The 22276-nt window shown below is 38.7% G+C and overlaps 1 protein-coding gene across 1 annotated transcript in view; it reads right to left on the bottom strand.

Annotated features, from left to right (window-relative positions):
* The window catches only part of KIF15 (kinesin family member 15), a 75861-nt gene that overhangs the window by 42076 nt on the left and 11509 nt on the right, over positions 1-22276 (bottom strand). Inside the window, exons 5-7 of the mRNA XM_007445714.1 lie at positions 19163-19200; positions 9814-9911; positions 8313-8492 (exon numbers count right to left, since the gene is read on the bottom strand). Of these exons, the coding sequence (XP_007445776.1) occupies positions 8313-8492; positions 9814-9911; positions 19163-19200 (316 nt within the window). The remainder of the gene's footprint in view (positions 1-8312; positions 8493-9813; positions 9912-19162; positions 19201-22276) is intronic.

Raw genomic sequence — 22276 nt, 5'->3', positions numbered from 1 at the left:
AGTTCCACTATGGGTAAAATGGTACCAAACAGCTGCAGAGAAATCATTCATGACAGTAAGAGTCCCCTGATGCAGCAAGCTTCATTGTTGTCTTATTTTAAGAAATTGCAACATCCATTCCTACCTTCAGCAACCAGCATCCCTATCAGTCAGCAGCCATCACCACTGAGGAAAGACCTTCCAGCAGCAAAAAGATTATGATTCACTGAAGGCTCAGAGGATGGTTAGCATTTTTTAACAATAAAACAGTTTTAAATTAAGGTATATACATTGTTTTTTTAGACATAATGCTATTGCACACTTAATAAACTACGGAAGAGCGCTTTTATATGCACTGAGAAACCAAAACATTCATGTGACTCACTTTATTGCAAAATTTGCTTTATTGTGGTGGTGGGGGGCCAAACCTATGATACCCTCAGGTTTGCCTAGTATCGAGCAACAATATCAATATCAAGACAGTTGTGTATTGGTAACTGATTCAGACACATAGATCAATGAAACAATACAGTCAGATATAAACCCATACACGTACGGTCAACTGATTTTCTTTAAAGGTGCAAAGGCAACCAAATGAGAAAATTTTTTTAAACAAATGGTGCTGCATACGGGATCAAAACCAAAAAGGAAACCCAAGAGTGAACTCTGATGTCAACTATGGGCTTTGGGTGATTACGATATGTCAATGTAAGTTCATCAATTGAACCACCTTAGTAGGGAATGTTTAAAATGGGGAAGGCTACGCATTTGGGGGAGCACGGGATATATGAGAAATCACTGTACATTCCCCTCACTTTTGCTGTTAACCTAAAATTGCTCATCTTAAAAAGAAGCAAGAGGGACTTCCCTGGTGGTCCAGTGGTGAAGACTCCACACTCCCAATGCATGGGGCCCAGGTCCAATCCCTGGTTGGGGAACTAGATCCCACATGCTGCAACTAAGGGTTCACATGTAACAACTAAAGATCCTACATACTACAACTAAGACCCGACGCAGCCAAATAAATAAATAAATATTTTTTTTAAAAGGAAGGAAGAAAGGGGAAAGAGTACTGAATAAAACAGAACACAAAACACTAAGAAAGATGGTAGAAACCAGTCCAACAATATCAACAATCATACTTATGTAAAGTTAGGTAAGATGCTGTCAAAAAAAAAAATTTTTTTTTTTAAAGCAAGATATAACTACGTGGTTTTTCTTGTAGAAAAACTTAAAACATTAAAATACAGAGGACTGATGGGAAAATATATACCGGGCAAATAACTAATCAAAAGAATGCTGAATGGTATGTCAATATCAGACAAAATAAATTTTTAAGGCAAAATATGTTAATAGAAAACTGTGTTAATAATAGAAAACTAGGGACTTCTCTGGTGGTGGGAGTGGATAAGAATCCGACTGCTGGCTTCCCTCGTGGCGCAGTGGTTGGGGGTCCACCTGCCGATGCTGGGGGCGCGGGTTCATGCCCCGGTCCGGGATGGTCCCGCATACCGCGGAGCGTCTGGGCCCGTGAGCCATGGCCGCTAGGCCTGCGCGTCCAGAGCCTGTGCTCCGCAGCGGGAGAGGCCACAGCAGTGAGAGGTCCGCGTACCGTAAACAAAAAAAAAGAATCTGCCTGCCAATGCAGGGGACAGGGGTTCAAGCCCTGGTCTGGGAAGATCCCACGTGCCACGGAACAACTAAGCCCATGTGCCACAACTACTGAGCCTGCGCTCTAGAGCCTCCATGCCACAACTACTGAGCCCGTGTGCCTTGAGCCCATGCTCAACAACAAGCGAAGCCACTGCAACGAGAAGCCTGCACACCGCAACGAAGAGTAGCTTCCGTTCTCCACAACTAGAGAAAGCCCGCACAAAGCAATAAAGACCCAACGCAGCCAAAAAAATAAAAAATAAAAAATAAATAAAAAAAAAAAAAATAGGGCTTCCCTGGTGGCGCAGTGGTTGGGAGTCCGCATGCCGATGCAGGGGACACGGGTTTGTGCCCCGGTCCGGGAGGATCCCACATGCCGCGAAGCGGCTGGGCCCGCGGGCCATGGCCGCTGAGCCTGCGCGTCTGGAGCCTGTGCTCCGCAGCGGGAGAGGCCACAACAGTGAGAGGCCCGCGTACTGCAAAAACAAAAACAACAACAACAACAAAAAAAGAAAACTGTGTTAATATAAATACAGAACTACGAATTCAAATCAAAGGAAGATATATTAATTCTACTACTTGCATATGCCCCTAATAAAAGTCTATCTCTATATGTATACATATATATTTACGTATATAGAAAAAAGTCAAGACAAAACCAACACTTTAGTTGGAGATTAATATATCTCAAGTATTGATAGATTATACAGAAAAAAAATATTAGTAAAAATATAAAACCCTATATCCAAGGATGTACATTCTTCTCAAGCACACCCTTATAAAAGTTGGCCATTGTATTAAGCTATAAATAATTTCTCAATAAATCTCAAAGACTAGGAATCACACAAGACCACATTCTCTGATCCCAATGCAATTAACAATCAACATAAAAAATAAATTTAAATTTCCCATAAATTGGGGAATTCAAAATCACATTTCTAAGTAAATCATGGGTCAAAAAAGAAATTATAACGGAATAATACTTAGATCTATATGACAGTTAAGATATTAAAACTTGTGTAAACTTTAATATTAAGTAAATTTATAGCATTAAATACAAAAGAAAGGCCAAAATGAGCTAAGCATCGAGCTTAAGAAGTCGGAAGGACAGTAGGATAAACCCAAAGAGAGTAAAAATAAAACATTAAAGAGTAAGGGCATATAAACCATCACAACTATTCAAAAAGAGAACAAAATTGTAGTTACAGCAAAGATTTTTAAAATGAGAATACTAGGAACAGCTTTACGCCAATATATTTGAAAACCTATAGGAAACTAAAATTTTTCTAGGAACACGCAACCTATCAAGACTTCTGACCCAAAATGCCTACATAGGTCTATTGAAGAATTTTTATTTGTTGTTAAAAATCTTCTTACCAAATAAATAAACAAATAATCAATCTAACTAAACACAAGGCTCAGATGTTTTGGGGGATGAGTGCTACATGCTTTTTAAGAACAGGTCATTCTAATCACACGTATTTCCAGAAAACACATAAAGGTGGTAATAAAGCAAGACAAGGAAAGTAGGAAAAAGGAAAAACACAAGTTTATCTCAATCTTAAGCCCTGATGAAAAATGATAAACAAAATACTGACAAACCTAATCCAATATTTTATCATGTTAACATGTTAAATGAGAAAAACCACGTGATCATCTCAGTAGAGGTAGAAAGAGCATCTGACAAAATTTAACACACATCCTTGATTTTATAAGATAGTTTACAGGGTGGCTGATCATAAAAGCATTCTATTAAAAAACCTGCATTTATATACATAACAGACAACATGTAATTTTTTATTTATTTATTTTTTTTGCAGTACCGCTACGGCCTCTCCTGCCGCGGACCACAGGCTCCGGACGCACAGGCCCAGCAGCCATGGCCCATGGGTCCAGCTGCCCCGCGGCATGTGGGATCCTCCCGGACCAGGGCACAAACCCATGTCCCCTGCATCGGCAGGCGGACTCTCAACCACTGTGCCATCAGGGAAGCCTGACAACATGTAATTTTAAAAAGAAGTTATCCCCCACCAGAGCAATAAAAAATATAAGGTATATTAGAATAAAGGTAACAAAAAATAGGTAAGACTTTTATGGTGAAAATTATTGTAAGACATTAAAGACCCAATTAAATGAAGAGACATACCATGTTCATGTATGAACTCTATTGTAAAGATGTCAATCCCTCCAAACTGGTCTCTAACTGCAATGCAATTCCAATCAAAATCTCAACATTATTTTTTGAATATGCATATATACATACACCGGATCACAAGTAAAACCTATCTCTTACTATGAGAGTCACAGTTTAAGATGTTTGAAAAAGATTTGCTGAAGATGGAAGAATAAATTAATGAACCCTGATACATGTATATTTATTTATTTATAAATATTCATATAATGGATTACACAGCAGTGAAAAAAAGGCAACACAGATGAATTTCATACACTGTGTTGACTTTTAAAAAGTTATAGAAGGCAATATACATACCTCTTTTTAAAACTCAGAAACAGGCAATACTAACATTTTAAGAAATACATACATATGTGATTTAAAAGTAGAAGAAAATAATAATGACATTCAGCACAGTGCTTATGTTTAGGGAGGAACCAGGGATATGAGATAGAAAGAAGCACACAGGTAGAATGATAATATTGGTGATATTTAAGTTTAAATTGACTAATGGGGTCCTGCAAGTTCATTTTAACATTATGCTTAGTAAGTTATATGCATGTGGCAATATTGTATATGCAACAAATATTATATACAAAAAAACTGTTTAAAATCAACTGGCCAGGTTAGAATCCATACAATGTGAATAGAGGAAGAAAGAGAAAATATGAACAAACCCATTTACAAGCAATGAAATTGAAACTGTGATTAAAAATCTTCCAACAAACAAAAGTCCAGGACCAGATGGCTTCACAGGTGAATTCTATCAAACATTTAGAGAAGAGCTAACACCCATCCTTCTCAAACTCTTCCAAAAAATTGCAGAGGAAGGAACACTCCCAAACTCATTCTATGAGGCCACCATCACCCTGATACCAAAACCAGACAAAGATACTACAAAAAAAGAAAATTACAGACCAATATCACTGATGAATATAGATGCAAAAATCCTCAACAAAATACTAGCAAACAGAATCCAACAACACATTAAAAGGATCATACACCATGATCAAGTGGGATTCATCCCAGAGATGCAAGGATTCTTCAATATATGCAAATCAATCAATGTGATACACCATATTAACAAATTGAAGAATAAAAACCACATGATCATCTCAATAGATGCAGAAAAAGCTTTCAACAAAATTCAACACCCATTTATGATAAAAAAAAACTTTCCAGAAAGTGGGCATAGAGGGAACCTACCTCAACATAATAAAGGCCATATATGAAAAACCCACAGCAAACATCATTCTCAATGGTGAAAAACTGCAAGCATTTCCTCTAAGATCAGGAAAGAGACAAGGATGTCCACTCTCACCACTATTATTCAACATAGTTTTGGAATTCTTAGCCACGGCAATCAGAGAAGAAAAAGAAATAAAAGGAATACAAATTGGAAAAGAAGTGAAACTGTCACTGCTTGCAGATGACATGTTACTATACATAGAGAATCCTAAAGATGCCACCAGAAAACTACTAGAGCTAATCAATGAATTTGTTAAAGTTGCAGGATACAAAATTAATGCACAGAAATCTCTTGCATTCCTATACACTAATGGTGAAAAATCTGAAAGAGAAATTAAGGAAACACTTCCATTTACCACTGCAACAAAAAGAATAAAATACCTAGGAATAAACCTACCTAGGGAGACAAAAGACTTGTATGCAGAAAACTATAACACACTGATGAAAGAAATTAAAGATGATACCAACAGATGGAGAGATATACCATGTTTTTGGATTGGAAGAATCAATACTGTGAAAATGACTATACTGCCCAAAGCAATCTACAGACTGAATGAAATCCCTACCAAATTACCAATGGTATTTTTTACAGAACTAGAACAAAAAATCTTAAAATTTGTATGGAGACACAAAAGATCCCGAAGAGCCAAAGCAGTCTTGAGGGAAAAAATTGGAGCTGGAGGAATCAGACTCCCTGACTTCAGATTATACTACAAAGCTAATCAAGACAATACGGTACTGGCACAAAAACAGAAATATAGATAAATGGAACAAGACAGAAAGCCCAGAGATAAACCCACACACCTATGGTCAACTAATCTATGACAAAAGAGGCAAGGATATACAATAGAGAAAAGACAGTCTCTTCAGGGCTTCCCTGGTGGCACAGTGGTTGGGAGTCCACCTGCCGATGCAGGGGACACGGGTTCGTGCCCCAGTCCGGGAAGATTCCACGTGCCGCAGAGTGGCTGGGCCCGTGAGCCACGGCCGCTTAGCCTGCACGTCCGGAGCCTGTGCTCCGCAATGGGAGAGGCCACAACAGTGAGAGGCCCACATACCACAAAAAAAAAAAAAAAAAGACAGTGTCTTCAATAAGTGGTGCTGGGAAAACTGGACAGCTACGTGTAAAAGAATGAAATTAGAACACTCCCTAACACCATACATAAAAATAAACTCAAAATGGATTAGAGACCTAAATGTAAGACTGGACACTATAAAACTCTTAGAAGAAAATATAGGAAGAACACTCTTTGACATAAATCACAGAAAGATCTTTTTTGATCCACCTCCTGGAGTAACGGAAATAAAAACAAAAATAAACAAATGGGACCTAATGAAACTTAAAAGCTTTTGCAAAGCAAAGGAAACTACAAGTAAGACGAAAAGAGAACCCTCAGAATGGGAGAAAATATTTGCAAACGAATCAATGGACAAAGGATTAATCTCCAAAATATATAAACAGCTCATGCAGCTCAATATTAAAAAAACAAACAACTCAATCCAAAAATGGGCAGAAGACCTAAACAGACATTTCTCCAAAGAAGACATACAGATGGCCAAGAAGTACATGAGAACCTGCTCAACATCACTAATTATTAGAGAAATGCAAAACAAAACTACAATGAGTTATCACCTCATACCAGTTACAATGGGCATCATCAGAAAATCTACGAACAATAAATGCTGGAGAGGATGTGGAGAAAAGGGAACCCTCTTGCACTGTTGGTGGGAATGTAAATTGATACAGCCACTATGGAGAACAGTATGGAGGTTCCTTAAAAAACTAAAAATAGAATTACCATATGACCCAGCAATCCCACTACTGGGCATATACCCAGAGAAAACCATAATTCAAAAAGACACATGCACCCCAATGTTCATTGCAGCACTATCTACAATAGCCAGGTCACGGAAGCAACCTAAATGCCCATCGACAAATAGATAAAAAAGATGTGGCACATGTATACAATGGAATATTACGCAGTCATAAAAAGGAATGAAATTGGGTCATTTGTAGAGACGTGGATCGATCTAGAGACTGTTATACAGAGTGAAGTCAGAAAGAGAAAAACAAATATTATATATTAACGAATATATGTGGAACCTAGAAAAATGGTACAGATGAACCAGTTTGCAGGGCAGAAATAGAGACACAAATGTAGAGAATAAACGTATGGATACCAAGGTGGGGGAAGTGGCAGGGTGTGTGTGTGTGTGTGTGTGTGTGTGTGTGTGTGTGTGTGTTGTGACAAATTGGGAGATTGGGATTGACATATATACACTAATATGTATAAAATGGATAACTAGTAAGAACCTGCTGTATAAAAAAATAAATTCAAAAAAATTCAAAAATTCAAAAAAAAAAACGTGAATAGAATATTTTGCAAATTCCTGTGAAGAGATTTGTTTGTCCTTAGCTGAATGGCCAAAAGAGATTGCCTTTTGACACCTAACAAGTAATAAACAAGGGTAGAAAATAGAGAGCAGAGCCAGCTGCTTTGAAGGGCAGAGATCCCAGGAGCTCTTCAAAAGGGCAGCTCCGGGCTTCCCTGGTGGCGCAGCAGTTAAGAATCTGCCTGCCAATGCAGGGGACACAGGTTCGAGCCCTGGTCCGGGAAGATCCCACATGCCGCGGAGCAGCTAAGACCGTGCGCCACAGCTACTGAGCCCGTGTGCCACAACTACTAAGCCAGCATGCCACAACTACTGAAGCCCGTGTGCCTAGAGCCCTTGCTCCGCAACGAGAAGCCACCGCAATGAGAAGCCCACGCACCGCAACAGAGTAGCCCCACTCGCCAGAACTAGAGAAAGCCCATGTGCAGCAACGAAGACCCAATACAGCCAAAATTAAATAAATAAATAAATTTATTAAATAAATAAATAATAATAAAATAAAACTGTAACTCTATATCCTTTAAAAAAAACCCAAAAAACAAAAGGGCAGCTCCCAGGAGGAACAACTAAAGGGATATGGTCACTAACAAACTGTCCCCCAGTGACATATAAGGTTGTTTTTAAGAGTCTATGATCGGAATGAACACCACCAAAATAACACAAAATCAGGGGTCAAACTTCTATTTTAACTAAGGGGAAATTTATAAAACAGTGTCATATCCTTCTTTCATTTCTTCTCATGAACATTCTGGTTATGGCTTCACAAAACATTTTTAGTAACTCAACTCTTTCTTCTTTTTGAGATCAAGGTGCTCGTCACAGCACGCTATGTTGCCTACGAATCAAATTGCTCAAGGCAGGGTACCTGATAGGCTTCAGCAGCTGAGGTCACCACCTGCTCCACAGCACCAACAACGAAGACTCCCTTCTTAATATGCTCCCTTAAGTACAGTCCAGCCGATGCAGAGTCCAGGAGGTCATAGATCTGCTCGTTGTAGATTTCAATAAAGGAACACTTACAAAGAAAACTCTTTCCAGCTCCAGCCTGTAAGAGAGAAGCCTGGTTTAGCTATATTCTTTTCATGAGTTCATCCTTACCTTTCATGAGCATTCATCTTCACAACATATAAATTTCCTACAACATTATCCTTTACACAATACAGGACACTTAAAAGTCAGTTTTAAAATACAGATTACTAGTTTCAGCACATCAGTACACTTTAAAGCAGCATCGAACTGTGGTCCCAGGAGCCCTAAAGTTCCCAACAGTGCCTCAGAACAAAGACAGGGAGGTGGGACTTGAGCATTCCAAATAGGCAATTCCATTTTTTGTTTAATTGAGGTATAATTGATATACAGCATTATACTAGTTTCAGGCGTATAACATAATGATTTGATATTTGTATATATTGCAAAATGATCACAATAAGTCTAGTTAACATCCATCGCCATACATAGTTACATAATTTTTTTCCCTTGTGATGAAAATAGCAATTCCATTTTCACCTGTCTTATATATGAATCAAGTGTTATATTCCTCAAACGACTGAAAACAATGTATTTTAAAAGTCTCTCTTTAAAAAAATAAACAAATAAAAGTTTTCTTTAAAAAGCCTCGCTATAGGATTTTTAACCACAGAAATGCATGTCACTAAACTTACGTCACTGGCACATAATATGTGTGTCTAACTGCAATGGTCAGGCATAGTTTCTGCAAAGGAGTAAGGGGTAAACCAATGCTATATATCAGACTCGTTGGCACATAGGTAATAGAACATAAAACACTAATGGCTCTTAAGCCTGGAATTCCCTAAGCTAAAGACGCACAACCAACAGAATGACCCAATCTGGGAGCCAATGGAAAATGGAAGGCCACATCGCTAGGATGATGGAGCCACACTACGTGTGAAGGAGAGCATAGTCAGGTGGTAGCAGGTGCTGCAAAGGAGGTACAGATGGGCCCATTACTAGTGGCTGTCATGAAGATGTAGGGACAGCTGCAGTCAACTGTGAGCCTAGGCGCAGGTAGGTGATGGAGCTTAATGAATTTGTTTTCCTCAGTTAAGATTTTCTTTACACTTTCTCTCTTGTAAAATCTGAGAGCCTAAGAAGCACTACATTCTGCTTTCTTTCAATGTGGGTTCATGGATGATGCATGTTTTACAGACTAAAAACTTTTAGAAAATAATAAACTCAGAATCCTTAATTTAATCTTAAGAATTGAAAGATTTTTTTTATGACTCTAGCCTATCCACACTGTAGACTACCAATGATGCCCCTCCATGTATCATGAGCTAATTATTAGTAGTTAGCTACTCAAAACTAGGTATTTCATAGAATCGCTTTAATTTTACAATAAGTTTTACCTTCTCTTTTTCACGTTCAATTAAGGAAAACAAATATTCAAAACTTCGTGGAATTACTCCTCTCAGGTTATGAGAAAAATTATCAGATTCAGATGGTCCTAAAGAAAAATGTAAAAAAATATATATATAGCTGTTCATTTTTATTCTGATAACAGGAGTCTTTCAAAACAGCAACACTGAAAGGCAATTCATATAGAAAAGACAAACTGTATAGTCAGTTTCTTTCAGGCCCCAAACAAGATAAATCGTGGTCTGTAACAGATGGCATAATAGAACCTGCCTATCAATGGGACTGAAGGGAAGGGCCCACAATAGCCACTAAGCAATTTTTAAAAGCAGTTGTTGTTTGATAAATTAAAAAATCCATTTCAGTCCCAAGCTTGAAATTTTTCCTTCTGCAGGTACCAAAATTAGCAGAAATAACAAATAATTGTACTTTACTGTTGCATAAGACATTCTGTCTCCTAGGCTGATCTTTATACACTGGCTGTGGGGCCACAGGCTAATTACTTAAATCTCTTGGAGTTTTCAACTATAAAATGGAAAGAATAATGGTAATAACTATCTCACAGGGTATAAAAATTAGCATTAGCTAGTATTTTCTTAATTGGGCAATAAAAGCCAAGCCGGTAAGAAAGATACTATAGGAATTCTTCCCAAGATTTCTGTACAGACAGAAAACTGAAGAGCAATCCAATCTCTATTTTGTTAACGTTGGGGAAAAGGGGAGATGTGAGTGGATATGTAAACAGCAGGATTTTTTGGATACTAATTCAAGCTATAGCTATATTTGTCAGAAAAAAAACTATAAAGCTAGAAAAGATCCAAAAGTTACTACATGTATTAGTTAAACATGCCTTAGAGGGACCTCCCTGGTGGTGCAGTGGTTAAGAATCCACATGCCAATGCAGGGGACACGGGCCCAAGCCCTGGTCCGGGAAGATCCCACATGCCAAGAAGCAACTAAGCCTGTGTGCCACAACTACTGAAGCCCATGTGCATAGAGCGCATGCTCCACAACAAGAGAAGCCACTGAAATGAGAAGCCAGTGCACTGCAATGAAGAGTTGCACCCCGCTTGCCCCAACTAGAGAAAGCCCATGCACAGCAATGAAGACCCAACACAGCCAAAACTCAATCAATCAGTAAGTAAATTTATTTAAAATATATATATATGCCTTAGAGACCAAAGGAACTAACAAAATGCTGGTGTATGCTAGAAAGTTACAGAAAATAAATTTTAAAATATTATCGTCATCTCGGTGTGCTATACCTTAAAGAAAAAAAAAGAAAAAAAAATACATAAAACAGGGCAGAGAAATGCAAGTAAATGAACACAGAGGACAGATAATATTAGAATATTATCTACAGACAGAAAACTCCACGGCATGTGGGATCTTCCCAGACTGGGGCACGAACCCGTGTCCCCTGCATCGGCGGGCAGACTCTCAACCACTGCGCCACCAGGGAAGCCCAAGATAATTTTTAAATAAGAAAAAAGCTTGAGGGACTTCCCTGGTGTCGTAGTGGTTAAGAATCCACCTGCCAATGCAGGGGACACAGGTTCAAGCCCTGGTCTGGGAGGATTCCATATAACGCAGAGCAACTAAGCCCATGCGCCACAACTACTGAGCCTGTGTTCTAGAGCCCGCGAGCCACAACTAGCGAAGTCCGTGCACCTAGAGCCCGTGCTCCATAGCAAGAAAAGCCACAGCAATGAGAGGCCCGCGCACCACAACGAAGAGCAGCCCCCGCTCACTGCAACTAGAGAAAACTTGCGCACAGCAAAAAGACCCAATGCAGCCAAATATAAATAAATAAATAAATAAATTTATTTTAAAAAAAGAGATAAAAGCTTGAATGGGCATTTTACAGAGAGGCTATTCAAATGTCCAATGAATGTATAAAAGGTGCTTAGTAGTCAATGGACATCAAACAAGTGCAAATAAAAACACGAGATAGTACTATACATACTACAGAACAACTAAAACTTTTAAAACGGACAATACCAAGTGTGGACATGGATGTGGAGCACTGGGAAATTCCAAATCTACACATCTCCATCATGACCTTTTTAACTAAAGCTGAACATACATATACTATAACCCAGCAAGTCCATGCCCAGAAGTTTAAAGTTCAGTAGATATGCACTATAAAAGACCCACACAAGAAAAAAATGTCCATAACAGTACTATTCATGTGCTCTAAAACTGTCTAGCAACAGCAGAATAGAAAATGTGGAACTCCTTTAAGATGACAGTGTGGGAAGACGCAGAGTTAGCGTCTCCCCACAGCTAGGGCACCTGCCAGCTGCTGGTGGGGGACTCTGACCCCAAAGAGATGGGAGGAACCCCAGAGTGAACCGGTAGGATGTAGGGGAACCCAGGGGGGAGGAGAAATGGAGGGCAGACAGGATCGGCACCCCTGAGGCTGGGGAGATCAGGAGAGGGAGGTGGGAGGGACTCTCCGGGAAGAGTGGGAGAGGAGCAGAGGGTGATCGCCTGGCCCACTGGTGTCGGGGAGGCTCCTGAGCTCCCAAACCAGTTCCCCCCAACAAAGCCCCATCCAGGCCACATGGGTTCTGAGGGCACAGGAGGGCAGCTGGGGAGATCAGGAGTGGCAGGTGGGAGGGGCCACCGAGGAGGAGGGGGAGAGAAGCAGAGGGTGTTTTCCCCGCCCACTCGGGCCCAGGGAGCCTACTGAGCTCCCAGACCAGTTCCCTGCCCTCCAAGGCCCACCCCGCATTGGTCCTGGGGGTATAGGAGGAAGGACAGGGAGATCAGGATTGGCAGGTGGGAGGGGCCCTCCCAGACCCCAGACCGGAGGAGCAGGAGAGGAGAGGAGGGCGTTTGCCCCACCCACTCAAGCCCAGGAAGCCTGCTGCGCTCCCAGGTGAGGTCCCCCATCCTCTGAGACCAGGGGTGGGGGGCATGCCTGGGCCCCTTCTGTTCCTTGAGCCTAAGCCCCACCCCCCTCCACAGCCCCCAGGGCCTTTTCGAGCCCTGTGGGTGCTGAGCATTGGCCCCACCCACCGCCCAAACCTCACCCTTGCTTAGGCCCTGCTCTCCATAGCCAAGGCCTTCCCCCTGCTCCTTTTTTTTTTCTTTTTTCTTCTCCCTCCTCCTCTTTTTTACTATTGTGGTACTGACGTACCTTCTGGTTGTTGATTCATCTATATTTTTATTTTTACATTCTTTCTAATATATCTATTAGTTTCCTAGTCTAATTTTATTTTTTACTTTGTTATTGTTCTCTTTTCTTTGCCACCCCACACAGCTTGTGGGATCTTGATTTGTGAGCACAGGGTTGGGCAGAAGTTCCTGCGGTGGGAGCTCCGAATCTGAACCACTGGACTAATAGAGAACCTCAGACCCCAGGGAATATTCATCAGAGTGAGGTCTCACAGAGGTCCTCATCTCAGCACCAAGACCCAGCTCTACCCAAGAGCCTACAAACTCCAGTGTTGGAAGCCTCAGGCCAAACAACCAGGAAAACTGGAACACAATACCACTCATTTAAAAAAAAAGAGAGAGAGAGCAAAAAAATATGTCACAGATGAAGGAGGAAGGTAAAAAAAACCCTACAAGACCAAATAAATGAAGAGGAAATAGGCAATCTATCTGAAAAAGAATTCAGAGTAATGATAGTAAAGATGATCCAGAATCTCGGATACAGAATGGAAGCACGGATTGAGAAAATACAAGAAATGTTTAACAAAGATCTAGAAGAACTAAAGAACAAACAAACAGAGATGAACAACACAATAAATGAAATGAAAAATACACTAGAAGGAATCACTAACAGAATAACTGAGGCAAAAGAAGGAATAAGTGAGCTGGAAGACAAAATGGTGGAAATAACTGCCGAGGAGCAGAAAAAAGAAAAAAGAATGAAAAGAACTGAAGACAATCTCAGAGATGTCTGGGATAACACTAAATGCACCAACATTCGAATTATAGGGGTCCCAGAAAAAGAAGAGAAAAAGAAGGGGTCTGAGAAAATACTTGAAGAGATAATGGAAAACTTCCCTAACATGGGAAAGGAAATAGTCACCCAAGTCCAGGAAGCACAGAGAGTCCATACAGGATAAACCCTAGGAAAAACACACCAAAACACATATTAATCAAACTAACAAAAACTAAGTTCAAAGAAAAAATATTAAAAGCAGCAAGGGGAAAACAAAAAATAACATGCAAAGGAATCCCCATAAGGTTATCAGCTGATTTTTCAGCAGAAACTGCAGGCCAGAAGGGAGTGGCAGGATATACTTAAAGTGATGAAAGAGAAAAACCTAAAACAAAGATTACTCTACCCAGCAAGGATCTCATTCAGATTCGATGGAGAAGTCAAAAAGCATTTCAGACAAACAAAAACTAAGAGAATTCAGCACCACCAAACCAGCTTTACAACAAATGCTAAAGAAACTTCTCTAAGTGGGAAACACAAGAGAAGAAAAAGACACACAAAAACAAACCCAACTAACACACCACTGTAAAGCAATTATACTCCAGTAAAGATGTTAAAAACAAACAAACAAACCCAAAACAATTAAGAAAATGGGTGTGACATTTGGAGGACATTAAAATTATATATTTTCAAAAAAATAAAGAAAGAAAGAAAGAAAGAAAGAAAATGATAATAGAAACACACCTATTGATAATAACCTTGAATGTAAATGCATTAAATGCCCCAACCAAAAGACAGAGACTGGCTGAATGCATACAAAAACAAGACCCATATATATGCTGTCTACAAGAGACCCACTTCAGACCTAGGGACACATACAGACTGAAAGTGAAGGGATGGAAAAAGATATTCCATGCAAATGGAAATCAAAAGAAAGTTGGAGTGCAATACTCGTATCAGATAAAATAGAGTTTAAAATAAAGACTGTTACAAGAGATAAGGAGGGACACTACATAATGATCAAAGGATCAATCCAAGAAGAAGATATAACAATTAAAAATGTTTATGCACCCAGCAGAGGAGCACCTCAATACATAAGGCAAATGCTAACAACCATGAAAGGAGAAATTGACAGTAACACAATAATAGTAGAAGACTTTCTAACACCTCACTTACACCAATGGACAGATCATCCAAACAGAAAATAAATAAGGAAACACAAGCTTTAAATGACACAACAGACTAGATAGATCTAATTGATATTTATAGAACATTCCACCCAAAAGTGGCAGAATACACTTTCTTCTCAGGTATACACGGAACATTCTCCAGGACAGATCACATCTTGGGTCACAAATCAAGCCTCGAAAAATTTAAGAAAATTGAAATCATATCAAGCATCTTTTCTGACCACAACGCTCTGAGACTGGAAATCAATTATAGGAAAAAAAGTGTAAAATACACTGGAGGCTAAACACTGTGCTACTAAATAACCAAGAGATCGCTGAAGAAATCAAAGAAGAAATTAAAAAATACAAAGAAAAAAATGACAATGAAAACATGATGACCCAAAACCTATGGGTTGCAGCAAAAGCAGTTCTAAGAGGGAAGTTTACAGCAATTCAATCTCACCTCAAGAAACAAGAAAAATCTCAAATAAACAATATAACCCTACACTTAAAACAACTAGAGAAAGAAGAACAAAGAAAACCCAAAGTCAGTAGAAGGAAAGAAATCATAAAGATCAGAGCAGAAATAAATGAAATAGAAATGAAGAAAACAATAGCAAAAATCAATAAAACTAAAAGCTGGTTCTTTGAGAAGATAAACAAAATTGATAAATCCTTAGTCAGACTCAACAAGAAAAAAAGGGAGGGCTTCCCTGGTGGAGCAGTGGTTGAGAGTCTGCCTGCCGATGCAGGGGACACGAGTTCGTGCCCCAGTCTGGGAAGATCCCACATGCTGCAGAGCGGCTGGGCCTGTGAGCCATGGCCGCTGAGCCTGCGTGTCCGGAGCCTGTGCTCCGCAGCAGGAGAGGCCACAATAGTGAGAGGCCCGTGTACTGCCAAAAAAAAAAAAAAAAAAAAAAAAGAAAGAAAAAAAGGGAGCGGACGCAAATCAATAAAATTAGAAATGAAAAGGGAGAAATCACAAGTGACACTGCAGAAATACAAAGGATGATAAGAGACTACTACAACAACCATATGCCAAAAAATTGGACAAGCACGAAGAAATGGACAAATTCTTGGAAAGGTACAATTTTCTAAGACTGAACCAGGAAGAATTAGAAAATATAAGCAGTCCTATCACAAGTAATGAAATTGAAACCAGAATTTAAAATCTTTCAACAAACAAAAGTCCAGGACCAGATGGCTTCACAGGTGAATTCTATCAAACATTTAGAGAAGAGCTAACACCCATCCTTCTCTAACTCTTCCAAAAAATTGCAGAGGGAGGAACACTCCCAAATTCATTCTACAAAGCCATCGTCACCTTGATACTAAAACCAGAAAAAGATATCACAAAAAAAGAAAATTATAGACCAATATCACTGATGAACATAGATGCAAAAATCCTCAACAAAATCCTAGCAAACAGAATCCAACAGCACATTAAAAGGATCATACACCATGATCAAGTGGAGTTTATCCCAGGGATGCAAGGATTCTTCAATATACGCAAATCAATGTGATACACCATATGAATAAACTGAAGAAAAAAAACCATATGATCATCTCAATAGATGCAGAAAAAGCTTTTGACAAAATTCAACACCCATTTACGTTAAAAATTCTCCAGAAAACGGGTGTAGAGGGAACTCACCTCATCATAATAAAGGCCACATATGACAAACCCACAGCAAGCATCATGCTCAGTGGTGAAAAACTGGAAGCATGTGCACTAAGATCAGGAACAAGACAAGGATGTCCACTCTCACCACTCATATTCAACATAGTTTTGGAAGTCCTAGCCACAGCAATGAGAGAAGAAAAGAAATAAAAGGAATACAAATTGGAAAAGAAGAAGTAAAACTGTCACTGTGTGCAGATGACATGATACTATACATAGAAAATCCTAAAGATGCCACCAGAAAACTACTAGAACTAATCAATGAATTTGGTAAGGTTGCAAGATACAAAATTAATGCACAGAAATCTCTGGCATTCCTATACACCAACAACGAAAAATCAGAAAGAGAAATTAAGGAAACACTCCCATTTATCACTGCAACAAAAAGAATAAAATACCTAAGGAATAAACCTGCCTAAGGAGGTGAAAGACTTGTACTCAGAAAACTATAAAACACTGATGAAAGAAATCAAAGATGACATAAACAGATGGAGAAATATACCATGTTCTTGGATTGGAAGAATCAATATTGTGAAAATGACTATACTATCGAAAGCAATCTACAGATTCAATGCAATCCCTATCAAATTACCAATGGCATTTTTCACAGAAATAGAACAAAAAAATCTTACAATTTGTATGGAAACACAAAAGACACCGAATAGCCAAAGCAATCTTGAGAAAGAAAAATGGAGTTGGAGGAATCAGGCTCCCTGACTTCAAACTATACCACAAAGCTACAGTATGGAAATAAACTACTACTACATGCCATAACATTAGTGAATGGTAGAGAGTATGGTACTGGCACAAAAACAGAAATATAGCTCAATGGTACAGGACAGAATGCCCAGAGATAAACCCACACACATATGGGCACCTAATTTATGACAAAGGAGGCAAGAACATACAATGGAGAAAAGATGGCCTCTTCAATAAGTGATGCTGGGAAAACTGGACAGCTACATGTAAAAGAATGAAATTAGAACACTACCTAACATCATATACAAAAATAAATTCCAAATGGATTAAAAACTTAAATGTAAGACCAGACACTATAAAACTTTTAGAGGAAAACATAGGAAAAACACACTTTGACATAAACCACAGCAAGGTCTTTTTTGATCCACCTCCAAGAGTAACAGAAATAAAAACAAAAATAAACAAATGGGACTTAATTAAACTTAAAAGCTTTTGCACAGCAAAGGAAACTATAAATAAGACAAAAAGACAACACTCAGAATGGGAGAAAATATTTGCAAATGAAACAATAGACAAAGGATTAATCTCCAAAATATACAAACAGCTCATGGAACTCAATATGAAAAAAACAAACAATCCAGTTAAAAAATGGGCAGAAGACGTAAACAGACATTTCACCAAGGAAGACATACAGATGGTCAAGAGGCACATGAAAAGATGCTCACATAATTTAAAGAGACATGCACCACAATGTTCATTGCAGCACTATTTACAATAGCCAGGACATGGAACCAACCTAAATGTCCATCGACAGATGAATGGATAAAGAAGATGTGGCACATATATACAATGGAATATTACTCAGCCATAAAAGCAAACGAAACTGAGTTATTTGTAGTGAGGTGGATGGACCTAGAGTCTGTCACACAGAGTGAAGTAAGTCAGAAAGAGAAAAACAAATACCATATGCTAATGAATATATATGGAATCTAAAAAAAAAAAATGGTACTGATGAACCTAGTTGCAGGGCAGGAATAAAGAGACAGACATAAAGAATGGACTTGATGACATGTGGTGGGAGGGTGAAGTTGGGCAAAGTGAGAGTAGCGTCAACATATATACACTACCGAATATAAAATAGTTGGCTGGTGAGAAGCAGCAGCATAGCACAGGGAGATCGGCTCGGTGCTTTGCAATGACCTAGAGGGGTGGGATAGGGACAATGGGAGGGAGGTTCAAGAGGGAGGAGATATGGGGATATATGTATGCATATGGCTGATTTGCTTTGCTGTGCAACAGAAACTAACACAGTATTGTGGAGCAATTATCTTCAATAAAGATCTATTAAAAAAATAGAAAAAGTGTTATATTCATACAATAATCTATTATACAGTAATGGAAATAAACTACTACTACATGCCATAACATTAGTGAATCTGACAAACCTCAGGCTGAGAGAAAGAAGCCATACATAAAAGAGTAAATACAGTAAAATTTCATTTGTAGAAGTGCAAAAACAAGCGAAACTAGTGATGACAGAAGTCAGAGTAATACATATGTCAGGGGACAGCAGTGGGAGTAGTTACTGACTAGGAATCTTGGTCTGCGTAGTGGTTCTACAGGTACATAATATATAAAAATTCATTAAAAAGCCCACTTCAAAAATTGTTCATTGAGCACGTACTCTGTGCTAAGCATTGAGCTGGGAACATAGCTAAAAACACAGACTTTGCTATAATGGAAGTCGCAGTCTGACAGAAGCTTGGGAAGTAACCCTAATTTTATGAGGTCAACATCATATACCAGAAAGTATTCCTTTCCAAAAAATATACTAAGTTCTGTCATCACAAAAAGAGTAGACTAAGCCAGTAAATGTTAATCTCTAATTTACTTACCCATCATAGTAAATGTTTTCCCTGAACCAGTCTGTCCACTGTAAAAAAGAATGTTTCATATATTATTTTCACACATGAAATTTAGAAGACTACCCTATTTTAATATGGTCTACTAGTATATAAATTTTCCCCACAAAGAACTAATTGTCTTTCTTTTTAAAAATTATATCAGGTAAAAAGTGAATGATACATGTTCTTTCTCTCCTATTCTACCACTAAGACTTAACCACTCTTAACTGTCTAATAAATGCTTCTGGATTATACAGACATGGCCATCAGAGTTTTCATTTAATTTTTATTTACAAAATTGGAATGATGCTATTCATACTTCTCTGCAGCCTGTTTTTTTTCCCTTAATTTTTATCTCACACATCTTTCTATGCTAGTAAATAGAGATCTGCCTCTTTATTTTTAATGGCTACATAGTATTCCATGAATGTATCCATAATTTATTTAATCAGAACCAACTAGACTTTTTTTTCCAATTTTTGCTATTCTAAATAATGCAGCAATTCTCTTCCTAAATTCTGCCTTTAAAAGATACTAAGATGTCTTCATTTAAAAATAAAGCAATTAGGGCTTCCCTGGTGGCGCAGTGGTTAAGAATCTGCCTGCCAATGCAGGGGACACGGGTTCGAGCCCTGGTCTGGGAAGATCCCACATGCCGCGGAGCAACTAAGCCCGTGAGCCACAACTACTGAGCCTGCGCGTCTGGAGCCTGTGCTCCACAACGGAAGAGACCGTGACAGTGACAGGCCCAAGCACCGTGATGAAGAGTGGCTTCTGCTCGCTGCAACTGGAGAAAGCCCTCGCACAGAAACGAAGACCCAACACAGCCAAAAACAAATAAATAAATTTATTTTAAAAAATAAATAAATAAAATAAATAAATAAATAAAAATGGGCTGAGGACCTGAATAGACATTTTAAAAAAATAAATAAAAATAAAAATAAAAATATAAAAATAAAGCAATTAGGGCTTCCCTGGTGGCGCGGTGCTTGAGAGTCCGCCTGCCGATGCAGGAGACGCGGGTTCGTGCCCCGTTTCGGGAAGATCCCACATGCCGCGGAGCGGCTGGGCCCGTGAGCCATGGCCGCTGAGCCTGCGCGTCCGGAGCCTGTGCTCTGCAAATGGGAGAGGCCACAACAGTGAGAGGCCCGCATAACGCAAGAAAAAAAATAAATAAATAAAAAAAAATAAAGCAATTAAAAACATCCTTAAGCTATAGGCTTGATTTTTTTTTTTTTTTTGTATAGTGTCATATCTCCTCAGGTACACCAAGAAGCAGGAGAAACAAAAAACTAAAGTTAAAATTTAGGGACTTCCCTGGTGGTCCAGTGGGTAAGACTCCATGCTCCCAATGCAGGGGGCCCAGGTTTGATCCCTGGTCAGGGAACTAGATCCTGCATGCATTCCACAACTAAGAGTCCACATGCCGCAACTAAAGATCCCACATGCTGCAACTAAGACCTGGTGCAGCCAAAATAAATAAAAATAAATATTAAAAGAATAAAAATAAAATAAAAATTTATGTTGAAGATAGATGTCAGTTAGGATGTTAAATGTGTTTACATTGGACTCATGGCACAAATATAAAATTTTGAGTTTACTTTCTGGTGCAATGTCCCAAGAGCTAGAAAACAGTATAATCTAGTTGGTTACCTCTTTCTTTCAGAAGCAGGGGAAAAAAAGTTCTTCAGTTAACTCAGAATAAGAAATGGATACTGTTGAGCGTCCTACTTGAAAGTGAAGGGGACACTATAAACAATAACTCTAGAATTGAGACTGTCTAAGGTAAACCAGAAGGTATGCTCAACCAACCAATAAATCAATGCTCACTTCTCTCCATATGTTTCTTATTTCTGCCCTTGACTACCAAAAGCAATTTTCAAATTAAATATTATAATTAGTATGCTTAAGGATCTTCAAAGAAAACAGTTCTGAAGATATATAATCTCTGGTAATTGTGGCTCTTATTTCAAATTGATTTTTGAACTCTACCACTCAAAATATTCTGTGGAAAAAAAAATCTTTTTTTTTCTTGATAAGACATGAGAAAATGGTTATCTGCTTCATGGGTCAAGAGCGAATATTTAGTTCTGCTGAACACAACTGAAAAGTAAGCATGAAAGGCAAAAGCAAATTTTCAAGGAAGAATTTGTGCACAGGTGAATCCAAGCTTTAAACTTCTTATTTTTTATTTTCTTGTATTTTGAGCCAATTACAGATGAACCAAGGGCACACACACACAAAAAGCATCAGCTGCTCAAAATTAATTACATAATTCACTACATCCTATTAAAAACCTCTGGTTCTAAATAAAATTAGGAAGTCTATTGCTAGAAGAAAAGGAAAAAATAATTGTACTACAAATTATATTCCTATTTATGAAATAAATCTGAAACGATTCACCTTGTAAAAAAAACTGACCTTCTAGAACTGCCAATGTTGTCAGCTTACATTCCAACATTAAACCTAGAGCAGTATTTTAAGGCTGCCAGCATGTAGAAATTCAGAATCATCATGCACTTTTTTTTTTTTTTTGCTGCGCTGTGAGCCTTGCAGAATCTCAGTTCCCCGACCAGGGACTGAACCCAGGCCCTCGGCAGTGAAAGCACCAAGTCCTAACCACTGGACCACCAGGGAATTCCCATCATCATGCACTTTCAATATATATTTGGAAGACAGATTGACAGTTTCTTATACTGTATGACCCAGCAATGTATTCCTACATATTTACTCAAGTGATTTGAAAACTTATGTTCACACAAAACCCAATATTTGAATGTTTGTAGCAACTTTATTCATAATTGCTAAAAACTGGAAGCAACCAAGATATCCTTTAACAGGGGAGTGAATAAAAAAACAGTGGTAAATCCACACAGTAAAATACTACTCGGCAAAAAAAAAAGGAAAGAAAGAAAAAGCAAAAGCTACTGATGCATGCAACAACATAGACAAATCCTAAATGAAAAAAGCCAGAACCAAAAGGCTACATATTGTATGATTCCAATCATATGACACTCTGGGAAAAGCAAAGCTATAGGAATGGAAAATTTATTAGTGTATCCAGAGGTTGCAGGTGGCGGGGGCGGGGCGGCGGGGGGGGGGGGG

This window comes from Lipotes vexillifer, unplaced genomic scaffold (assembly GCF_000442215.2).
Source record: "Lipotes vexillifer unplaced genomic scaffold, Lipotes_vexillifer_v1.1 scaffold1136, whole genome shotgun sequence".
NCBI lineage: Eukaryota > Metazoa > Chordata > Mammalia > Artiodactyla > Lipotidae > Lipotes > Lipotes vexillifer.
Note: the sequence above shows the minus strand (reverse complement) of the source record. Positions and strands in the feature narration are given on the sequence as shown.